Below are 14442 nucleotides of genomic sequence, written 5' to 3' on the forward strand. Positions count from 1 at the left end.
ATCACGAATCAACTGCAGAAAAATAAACAGCACAAGATTTAACGTGGTTCGGTTGCCAACTGCAACCTACATCCACACGGGCAACTATTAGGTTTACATTATATCCTGTTGTACACCAATTACAAGTACAATGATCTCTTTAAATAGAGATAAATAGAGATAATAAAGGGACACAATGATTAAGCCCACTCACTAAAACATGGTGTCTACTCAGCTCAACCCAATTGATCCTGGCTTCATACCCAACAACAGAGTGGCAGAAAATAGTTATATTAATAAATAGAAATAAAGAAATGAAATGGTTTTATGAGACAGAATAGTGAAATTAAAAAAAAAAAATAACAGTATGAATGAAGGATGTTAGAATAGTTAGAATGTTTTGGCAAAAAAAACACCCAATAATTTGCCGTGCTATGTGTATCGACTCAAATTAATAGATGCCGAGAATTTACTTTTTTTCTTCTTTTCCAAATTTATAATACATTTAATATTTATTTATAAAGTTTTACTTTCCATGCATATGATAAAAAAATTAAATCCTAATTAACCTGTTTAAATTTTTTAATGATTTTCTATTTCATCAAAGATATTAAATAAATATGATCTTCTATTTATGAAAAATATTATATAAATATGGTACTGTCTTCGTATTCATAATAACTTTTTTTTCATCGTATTTTTAATGTTTAAATACCGACAACTTTTAATAAGGTATGTTCGAGATAGTTTTAAAAACTAAATACTTCAATAACGGATAATATTTATTGATTATAATTGGAAAAAAAATTGTTAAAGAAAAAAACAACCATATGCTCAGAAATTCTAGCTACTGAGAAAAATACAAATTATCTTCCCAGTTAACTGCTGCACAAATTGATTTTGTAGGAACTTCTTCGTATAAAACCTTTCTAAAGTTTTATGTTTTAACCCAAATACAAACTTAGTTATTTTATTTAACTTTTAAAATTTTCTTCTTTAAAAGTGCTTATGAAATATCCCACCCATATAAACCAGTTATCCTAAACATACAAGTGAAATTACAAACAATTTTTTAATCTAAAAAACAACTAATAATTTTTCTTTCGGATATATAGGACAAAAGAAACTATTCATGAAAGAAAATTTGCAGACAACATAAAGAAACTACTTGGGCAAATTCATCTGCAAAATAATTTATGATATACGTTTACTTTTCATTTTGGATGGATAAATAATTCCTAACATAAGATAGTTTGAAGTAATAACAAATTCTAAAACAAATATGGAAATAAGGCTAAAAAATGCAAATTAGAAAATAGAATTCCAGAGAAAATTCTGACTGGGAGCAAGTCCCTTGAATTAAAATTAGTTTAAGATAATATACATGATTTCCATGACTTAGCCATTGGTTTCTTGTAATAAAATTAAAACACCACAGAAACCAAAATTACCTTCAAAACTAATAGGTTACATCCCAAGGATTTCTTCCAAAATGACTTCTACTCATGGGTTTGTTTCTTGAAATTACACTTTCGGCATCAGCAATCATTTGAGATAATCTAAAACGGAGGGCGGGGTTATCATCTCCAAAAGATCATCAAGTTGGCTTCTTGGTCTTCTTTTTCGTTTTGGCAATAGCATCACAGAACTCTCTTTTTCTTTTGTTGTTGTTCTGGTTTTCGTTGCCACCTATGCTTCCTGAGTTCTTGCCCTGCACTTCTAAAGCCTCCTTAACAAAATATTTTAACCTCCACAAGGTAGACTCACTCTGCTTAAGGAACACAATATACACATTAGCCAACTCACTAACTCAATTGTGACAAACAGTTGTATTCAATCCAAAAAGAAACAAAAACAATCTTATTTATCTGGTTATATATTTAGACTTTAAGGAAAAATTGAATGTCATGACACTTTGAAATGAACACATAATGACCTGAGCATCCATGTCTAGATCCACCTCTTCAGCAGTTGCCTGGAAGCTTGGATTGTTTTGAGCAACAATTTCCAATGCTTTGCTTAGATCTTCAGGTGACAACCTGGTAAGAGCATCTCCAAGCTTTCTCTTTTCTTCAGTAGACATTTTTCTGCAAATAATTTTCTCAAATTTATCTTTCTAGAAATACTAAGTTAGGGGACATATATGAAGGGAAAAGATTATTAAACAATCACACGAAGTATTCTTAAAAATATTATTAAAGGGAAAAGAAATACAAATATGTGGAGGGTCAAACCAAACCCACTAAGAGATACGTAAATGTGGAACAGCATCCTATCCCAACAAAAGTCAGAAACAATACAAATATCACCAGTACAATTCAACAACTCATGTTGTTACCTTTTCACCAATTCTCATGAAAAAAAAAATGTACTGGAATGGAATGCTCGGGACCTCAGTCCAGGTATTTGGGGGAGGTCCGCTTGACGTTTGGGCTCTAGAGGTGGGTTGGGAGCTCAGCCCAGGTAGGGGTCGACCCAAAAAAGATAATTAAGATAAAAGATAAAGAGATATTTTATCCGTTGTGATATTATTTTAAAAATGAAATATATAATTGTTATTGTTTAAATATGTTATCATATTATTTTGAAGATAAAGTGACATTTTATTTGTTGTGATATTATTGTTTAAATTTGTTATGATATTATTCTAAAGATGAAAGAGATATTTTATCTCTTGTGATAATATGCAAGTTAGTTATATATTAATTAATACATGTTAGTTACATATTAATTAATAGTTGTTGACAATAAAAAAGGAGCACCCGAGAATAATGGTACACTTGTTAAACATAATGTTTTCCTGCTGTTAGCACTTGAAGATAAGTGGTGCCCGTTAGTAGTTGGTTTTCCTTATGATTAAATGGTCTTTTGTTGAGATTACATTATTGACAGAAAAAGTTGTTTGCGGGATATCCATAAAAGGGGCTTGAGAACCCCAGTGAAGGTACGCTGTTTCTGAATACTAAGACTGAAACTGATTTGATGATTTAATATCTCTAGTACTCTGTCCAATGGAGCCGAGTGCCAGACTTTCCAGAGAAGACAGATCAGAAGTGGAGTTCACCATCCAGTCCACCTGAGGTCAACCGGCGAGAACATTTGACACCCACCATGGAGCCCGATAAAACCTGATCTCATCCACAGTTGTGTTTGAGTTTTCTGATGTGATGAGGAACACGAGGCAAGCACCGTTGGGATCCGAAGGAAGCGATGCTCCCACCTTACAACAACTCATGGAGACCATGAGAGCCCTCCAAGAAGCAAACGAAGAAGCCAAGGCTGAGCAGGAAAGGCTACGAGCGGAAGCCTGAGTTGAGCAAGAGCTTCTGCAACAACGCTTGATGGCAGAGATCGCGGCCTCCCGCATGGCTATGGAGGAGAATGTATGAGCCAGCAAGGAGCTGCGTAAAACCAGTGAGGAGTTGCGAAGGAGTGTGCAGCAACATGACCGACGTTCCACCAGGGAACAAACTTCGAACTTAACCAGTAAGGGAACACTCCCAAGCCATTCTCACAGGCGATCATGGATGAGGCCGTGCCACCTCACTATAGCACACCCAAGATGGCCTTTTTCACGGGGGTAGAGGACCCTAAAAGCCATCTCGCGACGTTCAATGCTCAGATGATCATTTCAGGAGGAACAGATGCCATTCGATTCAAGATATTCACAGGCACTTTTACGTGTACAACCCTCCAATGGTTCAATGGGATCCCTATCGACCACATTACCTCTTTCTCCCAGTTCACCAGGTTGTTCAGAGAACAGTTCTCTGCCAACAAGGTCAACCCTCCAAGGCTGTATGACCTCTTTGGTGTGAGGCAAAGGGACGGAGAGAGGTTGAAGGAGTATCTGAACAGGTTCAACACACTGACAGTAAGACTTCAACACACGATGAAGAGATGATGATCGCCGCTTTCAAGCAAGGGATGGCAACAGGGCCATTAAGTGATTCGTTGATCAGGAACCCAGCTGAGACGTTTTCTGAGGTGCGTGAGCGGGCTATCGCACATATTGAGGCGGAAGAAGCCATGCTCCGGAAGAACGGATGCTCGCACTCTAGGCAGCCTAAGCCTAAGGAGAGCAGCCGAGACCGACCTCAGTGGGTCCTTGAAACCTCTGCTGAGAAGAGAACGGACTCAAGGTGTGTGCCTTATGTGGCCAAGAAGGACGAGTCGAGGGGGAAGGCGAGGGAAGAGCCGCAAGCTCAGCCCAAGTTTTGTGTCCTACAAAGAGCTCTTGGGTATGCCAGGAGTGGTAGACAAGTTGAAGTTTCCCCAGAAGACGGAGCGAAACCTAGGGTCACAAAAAGATGCCTGGTGCGAGTTCCATAGGGCATTCGAGCATAACATGGAGCGATGCATAGCCTTGGGTCACCAACTGGCTGACCTAGTCAAGGATGGGTTCTTAAAGCAGTATCTCGAGGACAGCCAGGAAGGACCGCAAGGTGAAGTTGTCCTCATGGAGCCAGCACATGAGACACCGATCCACGGGAAGTTAAATACCATCCCTGGTCCAAGTATTTCGGTATGGTCAGCTCGATTTTGGGCCCAAAGGGCGAGTCATGAGCTCGGCCCAGTTTCATTGGTAAGCCCGGTGGAGAATAATTAAAAATAGGGAAGATAATAAGTTTGGTCAAATGCTAATATAAAGTTGTTAGTTAAATATATGTGTTGATATATATTAAGTTGTTAGTCAAGTATATATGTTAATATAAGCAAAGTTGTTAGATAAATAAATAGATGCATAAAGTTGTTATTTGAATATATAGAGATATTAGCTAAGTGGTGAGCACCTAAGAATAAAGGTGCACGAGATTTTCTTCTGTTGTTACTGTGAGTAAAGGTGCCTGTAGGCAGAATATTGTTTTTGTTATGCTTTCAGTTGAGATTATATTCTCGTGAGAGAAAATTGTTAAAGGGATAACTATAAAAGGGGCTTGAGACTCCCGGTAAAGGTATGCTGTTTCTGAGTGCTAGAGACTGAAACTCGTTATTATTTTGTATGCTCTCACTGACTTGATCGTCAGAGTGTGATAAACAGGTAGAACCCCTTCTGTCTATCTTTGTTCCAAGGCACCAATGGGCATTGTAACTACAAAAAGCATGTATAGGTATGCCAAATAATGTTTGATTTCATTAAAAGTGTATGAAAGTACGAGAAGGACCACACATGTCCAAGTCAACTAAGGAGAACAAAGATAAATGTGTATATCTAACTAACATGACTCACTATTCAAACTAGATATTTGACACCATCTTTTGCGATTTGGTCAAACCCAAGGTGTCCTAATTGTGCATGAATCGTCATTGGAGAAATAATAGACACCAAATAGATAGGTGTTGATGGAGAGAGATAATAGAGGCCATGCAACTTATATCGAACACCAATCATCATCCCAATATTTGATTACACAAGGTAACAATTTTTTATTGAATTTGAAGAATAATGTCATTGGATTTGGTTAATCGGGTGACAGAAAGTAAACTAAATGAGTAGTTAGATACACAAAGACAAAACCAACACTAAAGGATAGAAGGGGTTGGGTAGTGTCAATGACTCAAGCTTGGGTTTTTAAATCATTGGCAATGGTGATAGAGGGCAAATTGTCAGTAGTATTAAGGGAATAGAAAAGAGAACTATTACCAGACTGATACCATATTAGGAAGTGAGTTTGAGCCTAACACATTTTCACAAAACCGACTTATAAGGTGAGAATTGCCCTTACTTATATATTATAAATTGATTTTTTCTCTAGTTGATGTGGGATCTCCAACAACAATATTGAAAACCTCCAACAACAATATTGAAAACTGTTAATTTGTATGATATATATTGTTTTTATCATATTCAGAAGGACATCAAATTGGTTCTTTAACTTAAAAGGACTTAATTGATGTATATATAGGCACTTTTTACTATGAACTCGAGAAACTTGACATAATATCCTAGGAATTTAATCAATTGTTACTGGAATCTACATTTCAGTATCAATATCTGCTGCATTTTTTTATATTTTTTTTTTTCTATTTCTTTTGTAGTGTGCGTGTCTTTGGGGTTTCCACTATGCTCCACCATCCACCATTAACAACATTGGATCAACCTCCTTCGGGAGGAGGGAATGATGCACCCAAAGGGTTGAAAAGGTGCTTGTTAAGTCTGTGGGGTGGATGCAATCTACATCTAAAGAATAAATATTGAAATTAAGTATAGCTCCTAGTTTTACAAAACATGACAGCAAAATGGAGTATGCACAGGAGGAAAGAGAAACAATCTGATACCATCTTGAAATTATAAGGTTTTGGGCATAGATGGAAGAAAAGAGTAGAGGCAATGGATTTTATTATTTGTAACCCAAAAGTATCACCCCAAGCATGCATAGAATTGCATCACAAAGCATACAAAATATTTAGGCCAAACTATATCACGTTATATTTTGAATATGTTTTTCAGGAAACATATGATACAACAGCTAACCTGCATCTTTTAAGAACCGTCTCCCGTAGCTCTTCTAGAATCACATCAACTTCATACAGCTGAAAAATATAGAGTACACCTTAAAAAATGTAGATATAGTTCAATATTCCCAAATCAAGTGTATCTTTAATATACTTGAAGAAAAGATATATGGATCGTTTGATTAAATTCATGGTCCCATATTATAGATTTAATAAGGTTGTAAACCTCTTACAAATACCTCATTACTTAAGTCTCTAGCCATTTTAGCTTGAGCTGCTTCCTGAGCAACTTGCAATGCTAACTGTGCTTCAGCTTCTTCCTCTTCTCGTCTAGTTTCCTACAATTTAATAACCTCATGATAACAGGTATCAAGACAATGTTGCCAAAAATTGTAAGACGTTTACACTATGAAATAGGATCACAAAATTTCTGAATTAGTAATGTTCCATCCAACACAACAATTGGTCTCAAACAATTAATTCAAAATAAGTTACCTCTTCAGTAACTTTAGGCAGAAGTTGCAACCATTTCTCCTCAAACCTTGCCAACAATGTTTTTGCCATCACATGAACGTCACTTCTTTCGTCATTATACTTCATAGCATTCTTAAAAACCAGCCTCACATCAGCACATATTTCTCGAATATGCTTATATCCAGTACCGTCCTTAGCCTCCATTTGATTCTTAATCGTACTAAAATCCATGGGCTTGTCAATGACCTAGAAAGCAGCATATACAACAGATCAATCAAAGCATGGAAAGAGAATTGTATGGAAAATCAGATCCCTGAACACCCTGTTCTGAATGAAATCAGTCATTCGCAATCACAAAAATGTAATCTATTAGGGTTTCAAAATAATTGTTCTTTCTTTGCAAAGTATTTTTGAGAAGAGATAAAGAATTACAATGATAAAGAGTATGTAAATATTGCAATTAAGGAAATTAGGGGATATTAGGTACTATATGCATGTAACTAAGTAAACTGCGCAAACCGCTATTTAAAGTATTTATAAATCTATAAAAAAGAGCCTCCACTTTGTAGCTTAAATACATGGAACTCATATAGAACCTGAGAAAGAGACAAGCCTACTCCATGAACACCATTCTTGTTAGGATCAAAAGATGTACTAAATCGCTCGTGGGAACATTGGTGTGTAGGACTGGAGTATGATTGTGATTTCGATTGAGTTATTGAACTCCCAAGTTAACTAGTAACTCACTTGTTTACAGGCCAAGAACAACATAGCAAGTTCCTAGAGTGTGGATTTAAGCCTAACTCAAACCACAAAACAAACTTCTTATATACTTTTTTTTCATACTCCATTTGTTGATGTGAGACTTGGTTTTTCACAACACACCCCCATCATGTCTAATTCTATTGAGCATGATATGTGGATAGCATGAGTAAGTAACCTTTTTTATGAATCTAGAATAGGCTCCAATACCATTTTTGGATGTGGGTTTAGACTTAACTCAGCCCTATAAAATTGGCTTATAAGATTAAAATCACCTCCACTCAAACTCTTTCAGGCTCTACACCAGTTAAATTGGACACAGTTTTTAGATAAAATTCCATAGGCTCGCACGACTACATCAATACTTTTTAAATAAAATGGCATTAAACTAGTTGTTTTGGGTTTCTAAGAATAGCATAAAATTAGGTTAGTAACTCATGCCTTTTCTTTCTTACTATAATTCTATGCAAAATTTATTCCCTTCTTTCTCACATTTCGAGTATGCACACAATTTTGATTCCTCATGCGATTTGGATTGTGAATGCACACAATTTCTTCTCTTTGTGTATGATTTGAACATCAACAACAAGGATATGACCCCCATTTGAAGGTCAATTCCCTTTCTCCTCATTGATGGTTTTTTATTGTCTCTACCTTAATGCATTGTAACATCCACAACATAAGTTTTTATTGTCCCAAATTTATAATTATGATTTTCTAAAATCGTATTTTGAAATTTATATCTTAGAACTGCAATTTTTATAGTTATTTTCCATACTGTTATTATACATTAATATTTCAGTACCATTTAAATTATAAAATGTCTAGGAGTGGAACTAGATCAAATTCAATTTATAGCAATGCAACTGTCTCGAGTTTCTAAAGCTAGAAGGAAAAATCTCCAAACATGTCAAATATTGGGTGGAACCATATAATAGATATTCAAGGAAACACCTGAAAAGTTAAATCTATGACTGTTTCTCATAACCATGAGTGTAGGAGTTTTGAGATTCAAATGTTGCGTAGATGAGATTAGAAAATATTCTGAACATTGTGCTACCGGGTCGGAAGAAATTAAACCATTAATGATGAAAATATATGCAGAAGCTAAAGATGCATCATTGGGAAAAAGAAAATTCAATATTATTGAAGATAAAAAAAAGAAAGTGAAATGATGTGATGTCTGCTCCCAAGTGAGGGGATGGGGATTTTTGCAAGTGGTGTGAGACTTTGTTAGGAACAAAGAATTGAAAAGAGAAATTTTAATGAAAAATAACAAGTAGGAGAGCATTCTGTTGTAGACAACAGATTATTAGGATAAAATATATTCTAAATACCTCTCCATAGTAATTAAGAAAAAATATCTACAAAATCTCCCTATTCATTTCAGCATGTTTTTATTTTCTTTTTTTTAAACAAATGGATATGATGAGAATGTAATTGGTGTAGCAAGGGGTGGCGTCTCATTTGACTCTGATTTGATTTTGTTGCCAAACAGGCATTTTCTTGTTACGAATCAAAGCAATAAGGGTTGAATATATATTATCTCTTTGTTTTGTATTATTCAATGTCTAGTATGAAAGTTTTTAAAGAGGAACTTGATCATTTGAAAACAATGAATCAATGACTATGTCCTACGCTTGTATACCCTACCCATGAAAGGTAAGAGTACATTCAATAATAAATATTGGCCCTTTGTCTCAAGGTGTTTGAATTCAGAAGCCACTAATCACATGACTCTTATTCCTAAGCTCTTCAATTCTTACGTCAAAATGACCAAAGAACAACTCATTACAATTGCAAATGATGGTAGTGTACCCATATACAAATCCGAGAATATAACTTTATTTAGAATCATCTACTCTATTAAAGGATGTGTTATATGTCATTACAAAAAAATTGAATTGCTCAATAACTTTCTTCTCTTATTGTGTAATTCAGGACCTGGACACGAGGAATATGAGTATAATTGCTAAGGAGCAATGTTGTGAAACTCGAAGATCGTAACTCGACTCGTAAGAGCTACTACTATTTAAAAAAACTAAAACAAAAGAGGAACAGTTCCGAGGCTGAAATCAACCTTTTGGCACATTTCCCACTTCACAACCTTTTCTCTCTCCTCCACTAACCCATGGCAAGGTAGTTTAACACAAGATTCAATTCAAACTCAAAAAGGAGATACAGAAATCATAAATTGTGGAATCAAAACACAAAGCATAAGATTCAACAAATTACACAATATACATATATATGTATATATGCACATAATAGCATAGTTAAGAAAAAAAAAACCATGTAACACACCAATTTTAATTAAGCCTAAATTTAATCATAGATTCATAAGCACAAGAAGCTCATGACTAAACCCAATACAGAACTCATAACTAGTCATAAATGATAAGCAAAGCAACTTAAAATACTATAGTACTTCCAAGTGTTGGAGTTACAAACAAGTTGGTTCTGGGGCTTAGGTTTACAAAAGCACATAAATAAAGAAATTTCACCCAATGCTAAAAGTTCGCAGACAAAAACATGATCCAGATAAACCTGAGAAACACTCCAATTCCACTGTTTTTACGATCTTGCACAGCAGGTCTACTGATTCTGCTCAGCAGCAGTTCTGAGCATGGATGAACATGCCAAGGCATGCAGAAAAGTAAAATCGTGTGATTCTAACTACCATGATGACCCCTGGTGAATTCAATCCTTCTCATGGCAAATGCCTCAATGTTTCTACCCCTCTCTTTTTTAACAAGTTGGACAGGAGTAACTATGGTTCTTAGGCCTCCAGCATCAAATTTTGGCTTAAAGGCAAAGGTTATATTAGACCATCTTACCACAAAGGACAAATTTATGGTTGTAGAAGACCAATCTAAGTGAGGTAAGCTGAAGTGTGCTCAATACTGAGGAGTGTTAAAGATTATGCAAATATTTTTGAGATTATGCAAAAATAGTATTTACGAATATTATGTGAGATCAACAGTAGTAGTATGTATGTAAATGTATGTATGTATGTTTGTAATTCTGTAAATTTGGCTTCATGTTAATTTAATTTATGATTCATTCTAAATAAGAGCTTATATCGTATAAGTCAGACACAGAATTTATCAAATGTATCGCATTTTCTCTCTTAACATGCATTACACGATGAAATGAAATATACGAAAACCTCAAAAATTAAAACGGAATATAATGAACCTCAGTCTCCAAACAGTAGCAACAAAATACCCCAATAAAGACCATACTAATGCAAAAGTAACATGGGGGAGTTCATATATTAATCATACCTCATAATAATCATGTAAACCAAGCCCCTCTACATCCACAGGCTGCATAAAAGGCCAAGCCCACTTGTGTTGTGTGATCTGGCAGAAGAGACACCAGTTATTAAAGAAATAATTTCATAATTTGAAAGGGGACAGGCATTCCCTAAACTAAAGTCTAAAGTAGAGTCTAAACTACTCAATCTACAAACAAAAAAACATTACATAAAAAAGCTTTTACAGGAAAATCAGAGATAAATTGCAAGTAACCAAGCCACATAACATCACCAAATCAAATGAAACAATACTTTGCATAGAATGTTTTGTGAATAGAAATTTTATATATTGAAGCATCTCAAGAATGAAAGTTGATTTTAACAAGTGATCAAGTATTTTATCAGTAAAAACCTAAACCCAGGTAAGCCAGAGAAAGAAAATTGCTCTATCTACTTCGTAAAACTTGCATTAATTTTGAAAAAAAATAACTCAAAGTTGGTTCAATTTCCAAATAGATTAAACTAATAAATAAATAAATATAGCCTTGATATAGATATTTGACAACTCCCAATCAAAATCAACTAGAATCCTCCATGGATGTTATAATTTTCAATTCAATAGTACAGGGGCAGTAGCCTCACTTGTCTCATTGCAAGCTTCTCCTTTTTTCCAACAGTCCACTCACTTTTCCTTCGTCTACAATTATCAAGCTTGAAAGTTGAAACCACATTTCACTATAAGGCATTTGAAGTTGTCAATATATCTTTCAAATATTGAAATTTCTATTTTTTAACATCTAGTATTGGTTTTTGTTGGAAATCTCACATTGACTAGAGATAAGGCTAGATTATATTATATAAGTAAGCACAAACCTCACTTTAGAAATCAATTTTATAAGGTTAAGTTAGACTTAAAATTTACTTTTTAAGACTATATAATAGTCTATCCTACAAAGGTTTGTTGACCATATCGTGTCACCCGCTATCAGACTACCCACAAATATCTAATCTCATGCTCGAAATGTTAAATCATGGACGTGAAGCCTATACAATTTATAAGTGGGTACAAACCTCATCTTACAAGCCAATTTTGTAGGGTTGAGTTATGTCTAAATCCACTTCCTAAGATTATATCACAACCCTACAAAACCGATCTGTATGGTAAAATTTACACCTACTTGTATACTACAATTTAGTCATATCTTTAGTCAATGAATCTCCAACAATTTTCAGTGATTATATTAGGAAATATGGGAAATAACTCTTCACAAATGTATATACTGAAGAAACTCATGCATGACCAGCACGTTACACTAAATTGTTAGAACTAAAAGCCTATTAGAGTGAAATTCAGAGAGTCAATTTTGTATTATTTCTAATAGATTGTACAAGTGAACTCAGTTTTGTTACATAATGATCCCACGAATGTCACAAATAAATAACATCAAAATAAACAGACAACTAACATGTTCACACAGCTGCACTAAAAACAATACGATTCAAAGACTGCAGCATATCAACACAAACACCACTGATAAATGAAAAGTAGTTGCCTGGCGTAGTATTGTGCCGAACTGGCGCATAAGATCTTGCATTCTTTTTGAAGCAGCCACTTCTCTACGTGAGGCATCCTGCTGTTGCTTCTTAATACTTGGAACATGTTTCTCCTTATCTTTATCCTTTGTAGCTGAATTACCTTTAGGCATGTTTGTTTGCTTTTTATTCATACTCGAGTAAAAATTGTCCACATCATGTACTTTCTGCTCAAGCTGATGGGACAAAAACAATACACAGAAAAGTTCTTGAACTCTAAAATCAAACAAGAGCAATTGTAAACAGACATGATGTGACTGACATACAGATTAAAATCAACCTAAAAGCCTCTTGAAGGTCAGAGAACACAGGCAACTTTTCATTCTTTAAATATTAAAATAACTATCAAATATCAATTAAAAATCAAGCCAAATGAGTAATAGTATTTCCTTAAACCACTTAAGGAGAGGCAAACATTAAAAATAAAACTCAAATCTTATCTCATCATTATTGATACCTATATAAAAGTAATCAAAATCAGGTAAATTTATTACTAGTGAATTGTCTCAGGAACCAACTACATGAATGGATTCCAAATTAAGAGGAAATCAGGTAAAAGCTCAAAGAGGGGTGACAAAATATAACCTCAAGTATAACTCAATGTTGAAAAGTGATAGGAGACTATTCATGGAATGGGAAGAGTAATAAGGAGCAAAAGACGGTTGTGGCTGTACCTAGCAGAAATGTACTAAAAGTCTGTTTGATACATAGCTATAAGTGCTTTTGGGAATCTCTATTGGAAAAAGCTCTACATTTCCAAAAAAGAAGCTCCCAAAAGCACTTCTAGCTTGTATTCAAAGAAAGATAGAAAAAGAAAAACAAAGGAGGGAAGTTTGTGAATTGCGGGAGAGTTCGGGCACTCTCAATCCAGCCAAAGTGTTGTAAGGGCTTTTCTTTCCCTTTAGGCCACATTAATCCAGGGACACTGTTCCTAGTAAGCAACTAAGCACCTCTTTTCCAAAGAACACCAATTGAGCCTACCAAAAGCTAACAAATAACGACGATGCACATGATACACAATTGCGTAATAATTATTTTAATAACTTTACTTGCCTTATCAACCTTTGAAATTATGTCATCAACACGTTGCTTGAAACCCTCCATTTCAACCGTACCGTCATTGGAATTACCTGTTGCAACATTCCTGACCTCTGAAATCGATGCACCAAATGTTTCCATCTGACATAAGGGTACCAAATGTCACCAAGTGATAGATGGCATTTCAGATTAACATTCTGAATAATACATGTATATACAGAGAGAGAGAGAGAGAGAGAGAGAAAGTATGAAAATAACAAAAGTAGAGTAAGCACCATTCCAGTTCCAGATAACAAATTTCAACCAGCGGAAACAGCAAGGAAGTGAGTGAAAAGTCTACAGCCAAGGTACAAAAAATCACGATCCAAATCGTGATTTTGCTACCTATTTGCGAGTTAGATCAGGAGCAGGATCTTTTTTTGGTGAAATGGGTAAAATTGTGGAAGAAACTCGTGAATTCATGCTTTCCCAAGTCACTCTGCCAAAGAAAGAAAGAAAACACAGATTAGGTTCGAAATCCCTCTTTCCTCGTATAAACCCTAATTTATCTACTCACATTCGAACCTCTTTCTGTATTATCTGTCTTTCCTGCAACTCCGGGCGACGTAAAATGGTTGTTGCATAAGGAGGAGGATGGATAGAAGAATAACCAAAGTTTTTTTTTTCTTTTAATTACTCTTTGGTTCAGTAATTGTAAAAATTTTGTACCTTGTTCTTGTTCTTTAAAAACCTTAAATCCCTACACACTTTTTTAGAACATAACTTTTTATCGAATTAAGAGTTTCTTTTTACAACTAGCTTTTTTTCATAACCTTTTTTTCTAAAAATTAAATAAATTTTTCATATATGTTTCTATACAATTTTCTAATTGTCAATATAAT

The 14442-nt window shown here is 34.8% G+C and overlaps 1 protein-coding gene across 3 annotated transcripts; it reads right to left on the reverse strand.

Moving 5' to 3' along the window:
- Positions 1-1300: 1300 nt before the first annotated feature.
- LOC137837299 (transcription factor GTE1) lies at positions 1301-14300 on the reverse strand. 3 transcript variants are annotated; one of them, XM_068646265.2, is made up of 10 exons: positions 14118-14300; positions 13837-14039; positions 13577-13702; positions 12484-12699; positions 10959-11036; positions 6931-7155; positions 6675-6773; positions 6455-6513; positions 1916-2066; positions 1301-1747 (listed from the first exon to the last, which is right to left on the reverse strand). In XM_068646265.2, exons 2-10 carry the CDS (start codon positions 13837-13839, stop codon positions 1577-1579), a joined length of 1128 nt encoding a protein of 375 aa, XP_068502366.1. In that variant the 5' UTR covers positions 13840-14039; positions 14118-14300; the 3' UTR covers positions 1301-1576. The 3 variants fall into 3 exon arrangements, with proteins under 3 accessions (XP_068502366.1, XP_068502365.1, XP_068502367.1); XM_068646264.2 differs by having other exon boundaries at positions 14126-14270; XM_068646266.2 differs by lacking the exons at positions 12484-12699; positions 13577-13702; positions 13837-14039; positions 14118-14300 and adding an exon at positions 11573-11676.
- Positions 14301-14442: the final 142 nt, after the last annotated feature.

Source organism: Phaseolus vulgaris, chromosome 4 (assembly GCF_051622355.1).
Source record: "Phaseolus vulgaris cultivar YP4 chromosome 4, ASM5162235v1, whole genome shotgun sequence".
In the NCBI taxonomy this organism is placed as follows: Eukaryota; Viridiplantae; Streptophyta; class Magnoliopsida; order Fabales; family Fabaceae; genus Phaseolus; species Phaseolus vulgaris.

Bases quoted from the DNA above. Each gene is read 5' to 3' on its own strand.
- LOC137837299 (XM_068646265.2), bottom strand. The intron at 12,700-13,576 runs GCAAGTAAAGTT...TTGTCCCATCAG, and splicing joins TAATTTCAAAGGTTGATAAG to CTTGAGCAGAAAGTACATGA. The intron at 6,514-6,674 runs GTATTTGTAAGA...TATATTTTTCAG, and splicing joins CTAGAGACTTAAGTAATGAG to CTGTATGAAGTTGATGTGAT.